Source organism: Caenorhabditis remanei, chromosome I (assembly GCF_010183535.1).
Source record: "Caenorhabditis remanei strain PX506 chromosome I, whole genome shotgun sequence".
Classification (NCBI taxonomy): domain Eukaryota; kingdom Metazoa; phylum Nematoda; class Chromadorea; order Rhabditida; family Rhabditidae; genus Caenorhabditis; species Caenorhabditis remanei.
Genome location: NC_071328.1, coordinates 3,414,310 through 3,425,401, shown reverse-complemented (window position 1 = coordinate 3,425,401; position 11,092 = coordinate 3,414,310). Strand labels below are relative to the sequence as shown.

Here is an 11,092-nt window from a genome sequence, read left to right as displayed (position 1 = left end):
ATATTTTGAGAAAATGATGGAAAAGTGGGCGGAGTCAGACTATCGTGACGAGCATTTGCTTCGGATTTGGTGTCACACTTTTTTCGGTGTTCATTTCGCCATTGCTTCGTCCCTGCAATGATGGAAAATTGAAAGTTTTGAGGAGGGAATAAGTCAGCTGGGGCGCCTGGGACGCGTTTTAAACAGGACTTTTTGGTTTTGATATATAACATTTTCCATTTTTAGATTATTTCTATGCAAAAATCATCCTCGAATTGTTCAAACCGCGTCCAAGACACCCTAGGCGCCAGTTTTTTGAACTGTCAGGGGCGCCAGAGACGCGTTTTGAGCGCTTCGAACTCGGTTTTGAACACGAATTTATCGGTTTTCAGCTTTTTAAGAGTCTCAAAACTGGGACGTTTCAAAACCGAGACATCTCGGAACCAGGAAAAAAGACGTCTTGATTTCAAAATTTCGTGGTTTCAAAATGTCCCGGTTTTGAAATGTCTCATAACCAAGGTATGTTAAAAAGTGGGACGTTTTGAAACCAGAAAATTTTTAAACTATAGAATATTGATTTAAAGACGTTTTGGAACTAAGAAATCTCCAAACCTGAATTTTCTGGTTCCGAGATGTCTTGGATCAGGTTCGAAACGTCCCGATTTCGAAACGTCTTTCAGATTTTAAAATTAAGTGGTTTCAAAACGTCCGCCGGGTTTTGAAACGTCTTCATTTCAAAACGGTTCAGAAATGAGACATTTCATAGCGGATGTCAATATTGGGACGTTCTGAAACTATAAAAATTCGAATTAAAGACGTTTCGGAACCGGGACATCTGGGAACCGAGAAATCTCCAAACCGGGATTATCTAGTTCCGAAATGATCGTGGATCAGTTTTGAAACGTCCTGGTTTGGACATATCTCCGTTTTTACGGGTTCAAAACGTCCCGGTTTCGAAACGTCTTGATGTTTCGTTTCGGCATCTCAAAACCTAGATTTTCTGGTTCCGAGATGTCTTGGATCAGTTTTGAAACGACCTGGTTTCAAAACGTCCCCAGTTTTGAAATGTCCTTTTCACATACCGTAAACGGTGGTTTCTGATAGTTATACGGTGTAACGATGGCAGATTTCGTGGCTGTCTGCTGCGGCGGGGGTGTCGACTGAATTAACGACGTCGTTTCCAATTTCATCTGATTCTGTTTGAGTGCATTCATATAAATCCGATGCTCTTGTTCTGCCTCCACAATCGGCGCATTCACGTATATCGTGTCTTCTCTCGTCTGATTTTCGATCGAATCCTCTTCTTCTTCTTCTGCTGGGTAATGTTTCTCTTTTAGAAGTGTTGGTTTCGGTGGGAGACGGGGTCGACTCGCATCGATCACTGGTTTTCGCATCTGGAAATATATGAATAGCAGAGTTGCGCGGAAGTGATTTTTTCTAAAACGGAAGTCGGAAGTAAAATTTTGAAAACGGAAGTCGGAAGTCGGAAGTCGATTTTGTCGCAAAGATTCAAAAACTTTTAGAAAAAGTTCATAAAATTCACGAAAATCAGTGGAAAACTAGTATTTGGCTGTAGAAAAGCCTATTTTCTGTCCTTTTAAACCATTTTTCCCTGAATTTCTGCAAAATATACTTTTCGGAAATTCTACAATTATGGAATGACGGAAGTCGGAAGTAAAATTTTCAAAACGGAAGTCGGAAGTGAAAAACAGCCCGGAAGTCGGAAGTCGGAATTCTCTGATGAATAGTAATTGAGAAATTGAAATATGTGCATATTGATGTGCAAGAGTCAAGAAATTTGGTGAATTTGGTAATTGGCTATCCGAAAAATTCAGAATTCAGAATTCCATACTTGCAACGGGCCCAGATTTTTTGAATTTTTCCGAAAATGTCGAATTTTTGACTATACTTCTGATTTCAATTTTTATATATAAAAAATTTCTAAACTATTAATAAAAATAATAAAAAATTTGGTTTGAAAAAATAGGCATATTTTCTTGAAGCCGGGCCTTCGGGCCTTGCCGGGTCGAAGATTTGCAAGTATTTTTTTTTGAAAATGGGTTTTTTTTTTGAAATTCTGAACTGAATGAAATCAGATTCTAGAGAATTTCAGTTCTCAGAAAAACAGAAAATTCTGAAAATTCGGTCTAGAACTGTAATTTTCGAAATTCCTGAAGTTGAATAACCAAAATTCGAAAAATCATTATTCTGTATTCTGTCAGAATTCTGTATTCTGAAAACTCCAAAAACCGACTGACTTAGATCGCCTTAAGACAATTTTCGAGCGTTTTTAACCGATTTTAAGTCAACTTTGGCAGATTTTGGACAATTTTGAGTCAATTTTTGCCGATTTTAAGACAATTTTGACAGATTTTAAGCGAGTGTTCGCCAATTTTAACCACTTTCGAGCGATTTAACCTATTTCAAGCAAATTTTCGCCGATTTTAAGCCTAATTTCGCCGATTTTGACCGATTTTATGCCAATTTTCGCCGATTTTATCCTCTTTCAAGCGATTCTTGAGAAATTTAGATTGATATTCAGATAAGTTCACAAATTTTTTACCTTCTCCACCAACGACCCATTCGTCTTGGGCACCGGCAATCGTGTCTTCCCATTCGTTGCCACTCGTTTCGCCCGTCGAACTCCCGGAATCGATGAGGCCGATCCCTTGGGTGTCGACGTAGCCAACGCTCCAGATGCCTCATTTTTCGGCGGAATCGATGATCCAGATCCTCCAGATCCACTAGAAATCATAGAGCAATCAATAGTCAATTGTGGATCGATTCCTTCGTCGAATTGTGTTGCATCTGGATCCTCATCCTGATCTTCATAATCAAAATCATCAAAATGATCATCCGTATAATCATAATCCTCATCATCTACACAACAATCCATCGGTAGTGATGCGTCAATGACGTCATCGTCCTCCTGAATTCTCATCGTATTCCCAATATTCCCAACGTCATCTCCATTCAATCCAAAACTATCATCCTCACTGGAGGCGTGACTCTCCAATGACTCCATTCTCTGCATTTGTGAGCCACCTCTTCCAATCTCAAAGCCCTGATCGCTGGACTCATGCGATGCGGTGTACGCGTCGCGGCGATCGGCTTCCCCGTTTTTTGAATTGGCTCGCGGAGCACCATGTGGTAGAGCGCCAGGCATTTCAGACATGATAGATTCCATGAGAAGACGATCCGCGTCTGATGGATGATCTCTTCTGAGTTGAGAAGAGGGCTTCAGAATCGGCGACGTCTGAGACCGCGATGTGGGCGAGAAGAATCCGGCGAGTCGTGGGGATACCTTCATTTTGGGCGTCGATGAAGACGTCGGCATCTCGGATTGAATGGATCTAGTGAGCAACTCATCGTCAGTCTTCTGCGCGGCGCCACCAATGATCGCGTAGTCGCCGTCATCGGGATCTTCGAGCGCGGGACCCGGAAGTACGTCGTCTGGACTGTCAAGGTCTTCTGGAGGATTCACCGTAGCGTACGTCGGTGTGATTATGTTATCCATCGGGATCGTCGTGGCACCATCACTTCTTGTCATCGTGTTCGCCGACCCATTGCTATAATGAGTGGTATTTGGATTCTGATTCTGTGACGTCTGTGACGTCGTCATCGGATTCTGATCCATTGGATTCTGAATCCCCAAATTGAAAACCTGTGCGCACATCGTCGGGGACGCTGGAATATCGCTAAAAGACACTGGGGAAAGAGCTCTGGAGCTATTGGCCGCCGTGTCCAATGTGGAATTCCATCCGCCCGTTGTCATCGCGCTTCCCGGATTCATTGATCCCAGACTTCGATCACTATTACTGCGTGTTCCCATTACTGTAGACGTGGGAATGTCGAGATCATCGTCGCCGCTTGAGGGTGGGACTGGAGGGGGCGGAGCTTCTTGTTGTTGTTGGAGTTGATGGAATTGCTGTTGTTGTTGTTGTTGGAGATACAGCATCTGCTGGTGATGTTCCTGCATTTGCTTTTGTTGCTGGTCGTCGGTTTGGATCTGAAATTTTGAGATTTTTTATGGAAATAGATTGGGAAATCGGTACTTTGAGGACAACAAAGTCTGGATAATATAGATTCCCATACTTCTCAACAGGTATGTGCCCGGGTGGCGTTGAGCGCCTCGCATTTTCGGCCGAAATTTGAAAATGCGACGAGAAAGAGTGTGCGAAATGGAGAGACGCAGATACACTCTCTCGATTTTACACACTCTCTCTCGTCGCATTTTCGCCCACTTTGAAATCTTTCAGCGCCCAAAGCGCCTCCATAGGCACATCCCATACTTCTCAAGGCGGCTTCAAAAAATTAACCAATTTTTTTCGGCATTTTTTCAATTTTTTGTTGAAAACTTGAAAATTTTTTATGCTTTTTCAGAATTTATTCTAATTCTGAATAATAGTCAAAAAGTTGACTTGTTTTTCAAAAAATTTCGAAGAAATTTGAAATTTGAACCGATTTTGTGAAATTATCTGAGAATCCGTCAGAATCCCTCAATATTCTGGAATTATGAAAACCAAAAAATTTCAATATTTTGATAATTTTTAGGTTATAAAATTCTGAAAGTTTTCAAGCAAAACCATCGACTTTACCGAAATTTCAAAAAAAAAATCTGCTATTTTCAGTTTTTGATCAGAAAAATATCGAGAAATTTGGTAACTTCTACAGAAAAATTCAGGAGAATCAGATTTTCGCTTTTGGAATTCTATTTTTCTGCTCCAGATAGTCCAAAATCGCTGAAGAATTACAGAAAATATTGAAAAAAAAGTCCCAAAAAGTTTAATTGGTTCTTACAACAGCGCTCTACCGAAACCGAAGTAAATTGTGTGTGAAATTGAGAGACGCAGAGAAAAAGAGACATTTTTCAAGAGGATTACGGTAGAGCGCAGCTGCACCTTTAAAAATTCACATTTTTCGATTTGACTTTTAGATATTTTGGATCCAGGATCCTCACTTTGAACTGTGAATTCTGGATTCTGTATTCTGAATTCTCGATGCAGAATTCTAATCGATTGGAATTTATGATATTTTGGACATTTTATGATGAAATGTTCCAAAATTACCTTTTTTTAAATTTTGGCAAAAATATGCTTGCTCTAAAAACCAGAAATTTTAGTTCAGAATGAAAATTTTTCATAAATATCACCTCAAGACGGTTTTTACCCCCGCGCTCTACCGACACTGAATGGAAATAAGGTTTTTTCTAGAGGATTTCGGTAGAGCGCAGTTGCAAAAACTGTACAGGGCTAATAAAAATAGAAGAAATTCTCAAAAATTCAAATTTTTCGATTCAAATTTTTCAAATTTCAAAATTTCCTTTCAAAACTTCCAAGGATTACGGTAGAGCGCAGTTGCAATAGTAAATATTTTAGATATTTTGGACGGAATTTTTTCAAAATTTCCTCTCTTTTTTCCTCTAAAAACCCACCATAATCTGCTGTTGATGATGCATTTGATACGCCATTTGCTGAGTCTCCATCTGTTGATTATACGATTGAGCCATCATGAATCCATTCCTTTGAATCGCAAAATGACGTGGCAGACTGCTCGACCGTTGATCGACCGCCACTTGCATTTGTTGTGGATGAATATATTTTCCAGGTGACGCCCGTGTCGCTCTCAACGATAAAAGTCGTGGCGACGCCGTTCCATGGTAAGCATGATGTGACGTCTGCATCTGTAGTTGAGGCTCAGACGAGAGCATCTGAATCCCCGAGGCTCCGCCCCCCACCGAATGAGACATATCACCGCCGTATCGATGGCTGCTACACGGTTGATTTAGAGTGTTGAGCACTTCTTTCACCGCTTTTCGAATATCGTCTCGATTCGAATTTCGAAGAACATTTAGTTGTTGAACGGCGGCAACGTCTTGACGAATCAATTGTTGCATATGGGGATCCTTGGCGATTAGATGGGCAATGGCGCCGAGTGTATTCGTGACACACGTGAATGAGGCACTCTTTAGGAGGGTTAGCATTCGGGAAATGAGCAAACTTCGCAGCTGAAACTGTGAAAAGGTGAGAAAAATAAAAATTTTCAGACGAAAATGAGATTTTTCAGATGGAAATGAGCTTTTTTCAGACAAAAATGAGATTTTTCAGATGAAAATGAGATTTTTGAGCATTTTGGCAGGAGGAAAATCAAATTTTCAGACAAAAAGTCGATTTTTCAGACAAAAATGAGATTTTTCAGACAAAAATTACATTTTTTGAGCATTTTAACAGGAAGAAAACCGGATTTTCAGACAAAAAGTCGATTTTTCAGACAAAAATGAGATTTTTCAGACAAAAATTACATTTTTTGAGCATTTTAACAGGAAGAAAACCGGATTTTCAGACAAAAATCCGATTTTTTTAGACAAAAATGAGATTGTTTAAGCATTTTAACAGGAGGAAAACCGGATTTTCATTCAGGACGATTTTTGATTAAAATGGGTTTTGTCAATTCAAATTTGCCGTTAAAAAACTGATTTTTTTCAGTCGAAAAATGAGTTTTCTCGTTTTTTAACGTAAAACTTGATTGTTAGCAATAATTGTTAGAATAAAGCCATTTTTCTAGAGTTTTTAATTGAAAATTGTGAATTTTCGACTGATTTTTACTGAAATTTCGAAAATTTATTTCCAGCAGGAAATGATTAGTTTTGAAGCTTTTTATTGTAAAATCTTGAGAATTTCAATGATTTTTCGACGTAAAATCAGGATTTTTATAAAAATACTGGTTTTGCAACATTTTCTGCCTAAATTCTGGGAGTTTTCTTGTCAAAAACTTGAAATATTCAATATTTTCCGACAAAAACCGCTGTTTTTTTAAAAAGAGAATTTTGACGTTTCTACTACGAAAAAGTGCAATTTTGGCCTGGAAACTCTATATTTTCGTCTGAAAATAGTACATTTTTGAATGAAGTGTAAAAATGCTCAGATTTTCAGTCAAAAATCGGGATTTTCAGATCGGAAAGGCGTCTTTTCAATTAAAAACTCAAGAAATAACTAAATTTTAGCATTAAAACTTTCAAAAACGAAGCCTGAAAACCATATTTTATGTCTGAAAATGAGAAATTTTCACATCGGAAAAGCGTATTTTCATTCAAAAACTCAAGTTAAAACTGGATTTTGCCATTAAAATTTAAAAAAATTCATAATTTTTCGTCTCTAGAGCAAAATCCTTACCTCCAAATGCGTCGAGTTCGTTGCCAAATACTGGGAAACATATTTCAAAATGCCAGTAGCCGAGTCGACAAGCGACGTAAACTTGGCGTCAGGCGACAATAAACTCGCCAAAACTTTCAAACAATTCGGCGTATCACAAATCGTTCGCTTATTCTCAACAGAGTGTCCCGCAAGATTCCATAGTGCCGATAGGATCGCAGTGACATCGAATCGATGAGTGTGCGCGTAGACAGCCGCAATTGACAACGCGTTTACAGTCGGTTGAAGGGCTTCACTCATTCCAGAATCAGCATTCCACGAGAGATTTCGAATGAGACCAGCGTAGACTTGAGTGATATTTGGGGATTCGATGATGATTCGAACGACGCATCGAATGAATCCATCGTACGAACACAGTCTCCGTTTTGATAGAATCTGTCCGTAGGTCAAATTCGTTAGAGCATTCGCTATCAATTTCCGAATATTTCGATGCTCTCCAGCATTCGATTCAGGGATTCCGAAGGTGTGAACTTCTAGGATTAAGACTTCCGCTAGCGCTTCGACGAGTCCCAAAACGGTGGCAACTTTTCGATATTCTTCTCCGAATGACTCTTTTACTATTGTGTGAAGTGCGGCGTTGAGACGGTGATAGTAGGTGGGAGGAGGTGTTGACGGCTTCCGACGAAGGTAATATACTTGTTCACGGACGCAATTCGAGGCGCCCAACGCTTTGTTTAGGCGACGTCTTCTGAAAAAAATTGGAAAGTTGAAGACGTGAGGATTCTGAATTCAGAATTTGACGTCGTCTAAATGTGGATGAAAATGAAATATAGCGTTTTTGATTGAAGTAAAATCCGGAATTTTCAATGAATTTTCGACGTAAAAATACCAGATTTGCAACATTTTTGGCCTAAATTCTCGCTTTTCATATTTAATTTCAGCATAAAAACTCGATTTTCAAGTGAGGATTCTGAATTTGACGTCGAAATGTTTCCAGGAACGAGTATATACTGTTTTTGATTGAATTTTCATTGAGAATGAATTAATTTTTACAAAAATCGAAGAAATTGTTATGTATTTGAAGATGGAATGTGAAAATTTTGAATTTTTTTATTCGAAATCTGTAAATTTCACTAAAATTCAAGAATTTGTAGAAATTTTCCAATTTTTGAACAGAATTTATATGACTGCGAAGCTGAAGACGTGAGGATTCTGAATCTGACGTCGAAATTTGCGAAAATCCATCAAAAACCAGAATTTTGGAAGAAATTGAATTTTCTGCTATTCAAAAGTCCAAAAAATGTCAGTTTTCCAATAAAATCCACGTTTTTTGACCGAAAAGCCGGCTTTTCAATCATTTTTTCAGCTTTTCCACCGTTTTTTTCTTGCTTTTAAGGGAAAAATGACAGAAAATCGCATTTTATGGGTGAAAAAAGCTCGAAAATTACATTTTTTAATCGAAAAAAAAGGGAGATTCTCCCCCACAAAAACCCCAATTTTCTATAATTTTCAGTATTCTAAAATCTCAAATATTTCCCCAACTAACCTATGACCATCAGGCTCATTCGTTATCAATGAGCATATTTTCTCGTGTAATTTTCGTAGTTTATCGTCATCTTCATCAGTTGGAACAATATCTCGTTTCTGTTCGAAATGGAGTGAGGCGAGAAGTGCCGTGATACGGTCGTCCACTTCCATGTTCTGGAAATTTTATCGAGTTTGAGGAGAAGGAGGAAAATATTGGAATTTTTTGGTGCTACTTCGCAGAAGAACTGCGCGAATAAGAACTGTACCGTTTAAGAACTCGTTTAGCAATGGAGCGCGTTCGCATTGACAACTGAAATTTGAAATTTCAGCAGGTTTTCAGTTGTTTTTCGACGTTAAAATTCGAATTTTCACGACAAATGCGCTCTATTGCGAACAGAGTTCTTAAACGGTACAGTTCTTATGCAACACAGTTTTTATTCGTGCATATCTGCGAAGTAGCACCTATTTTTTCATACTTGTCAAGGGCCGGGCCGGGCCGGGCTTTTTTTTCCAAAACTTCAGGCCCGGCCCGTCTTTTGGAAGGATTTTTTTTTCAATTTTTTTTTCGAATTTGAGTAAAGGCTGAAAAATTCAGTCAATCTTTCGAAAAATATACTAAATCATCATGAAAAAAGTAAAAAAACGAGTGAATTGGTAAATTTTTCCCCTTGAAAAATTGAATTTTTGGGTCTAAAATTGAAATTTTTCTGTTTTTATCAATTTTCACAGAAGTCAAACCAATTTTCATAGCTTTCCGGAGGTCTGGGATTAGGTTTTTGTACTGATTTTTGCTTTAGATAGATTTTGCAAAATATCACTAAAAACAAATTTTATCGAAAATTTTCATTTTTTAAAAAAGTTTTTTTTCTGTTTTCTGATTTCCGACTTGAAAATTGTTTTTAAAAAAGAGTGAAAAATTCTGATCCCAGAATTCCAAAAAAGAGTTTTCACAGATTGACTTTTTAGACCAAAACGAGCAGTTTTTTTTGTCAATTTTTGCTTTAAAAAACCGAAGGAGAATATAATATTCTGTATAAAGCAGTCCACCCCTTCTTACAACTGCGCCCGACCGCAAACGAGAGATTATCGACGAGAGACGCAGAGTTTTTTCTCGCGCCGACACAGATTTTCACAGTTTTTGACATATTCTCGCTATTTTGCATAGGAAAAACAGCGAAAACATGTCAAAAACTGTGAAAATCTGTGTCGGCGCGAGAAAAAAAGAAAAAAAACTCTGCGTCTCTCGCCGATACTCTCTCGTCTGCAATGGGGCGCGGTTGTAATAAAAATGCTCGGCTAATAGTAAAAAAACACTTTTTCAGCGTAAAATTCACGGCATTCATGAAACCTTCCAGTGCTTTATACAGAAAATTATGTTTTCCTTCAGTTTTTTTTAGAAAAAATCGATAAAAATGCATGACTTTTTTGACTGAAACGAGCAGTTTTTGTCAATTTTAGCTTTAAAAACCGACGGAATAACTATTTTCTTTATAATTTTTCAAATTTCCGCAGAGATTTTTGACTTTCTCCGTGATCTCATTTCTAGGATCTCACCACATCCTTCCTAAACGTCGTATAGGGCTGCTCATCGTCCTCGTCGGCATCACTAACATCATGCCTCACACTTGACGATCGTTTCGACGATCCGGCTTTCGGTTGTGTATAGATTCCCGAACGGCGGTGTATCGTCGTCTCGTTCTCATCACTACTGCTAGAGCTCATCTGGAAACAGATGATCTCGGGGGTTTTTGTGCGGAAGTGTTTTATATCTAAGAACGGAAGTCGGAAAAAGAAAATCAGCATACTTGCAAACCGGGCCGGCTCGTAACTCGCGTCAAACGCAATATTGTGAGCTGAAAAATATACCAAAATGTAGATTTCGACGAGTTCTATGTCGCTGAAATAATACTGGCCGGATCGCTATTTGTTAATGTGCCGCGGGCCGGGCTAGAATGGTTTTTTTGGCCGTTTTCGCGTTTTTTTGGCACTATTTCCCGGCCCGCGACATAATAACGAATAGCCATCCGGCCCGTATAATATCAGTGACATAGCACTCGTCGAGATCTACATTTTAGTATATTTTTCAGCTCATAATATTGAGTTTGAAGCGAGTTACGAGCCGGCCCGTGTCGGCCCGGTTTGCAAGTATGAAAATTAGTTTTTGGCTGAAGAAAAGCCCATTTTTTTGTCGTTTTAGACACCAATTTTCCATCTGCGAAATGGATTCTTCCTGAATTCCACAGTTATGGAATGACGGAAGTCGGAATTCCGCACAACTCTGTTGTGGTGGTGTCATTGTTCTTCGGTTTATACATTTCTTCTTCGTTTTTCAACGACAGTGTAACGGAAGGAGAACAGAGAACAGATGTTGACGGTATATAGGTACGTTCAAGGCCAAAAAACAAAGAGACTAACTATGCGGTGTGCTACCTCCA

The 11,092-nt window shown here is 38.7% G+C and overlaps 1 protein-coding gene across 1 annotated transcript; it reads right to left on the bottom strand.

Moving 5' to 3' along the window:
• Positions 1–34: 34 nt before the first annotated feature.
• GCK72_000446 (uncharacterized protein) lies at positions 35–10,379 on the bottom strand (the record flags this gene model as incomplete). Its single annotated transcript, XM_053722499.1, has 7 exons — positions 35–112; positions 1,062–1,373; positions 2,543–3,988; positions 5,414–5,986; positions 7,152–7,878; positions 8,677–8,831; positions 10,212–10,379. 7 exons carry the CDS (start codon positions 10,377–10,379, stop codon positions 35–37), a joined length of 3,459 nt encoding a protein of 1,152 aa, XP_053591144.1.
• Positions 10,380–11,092: the final 713 nt, after the last annotated feature.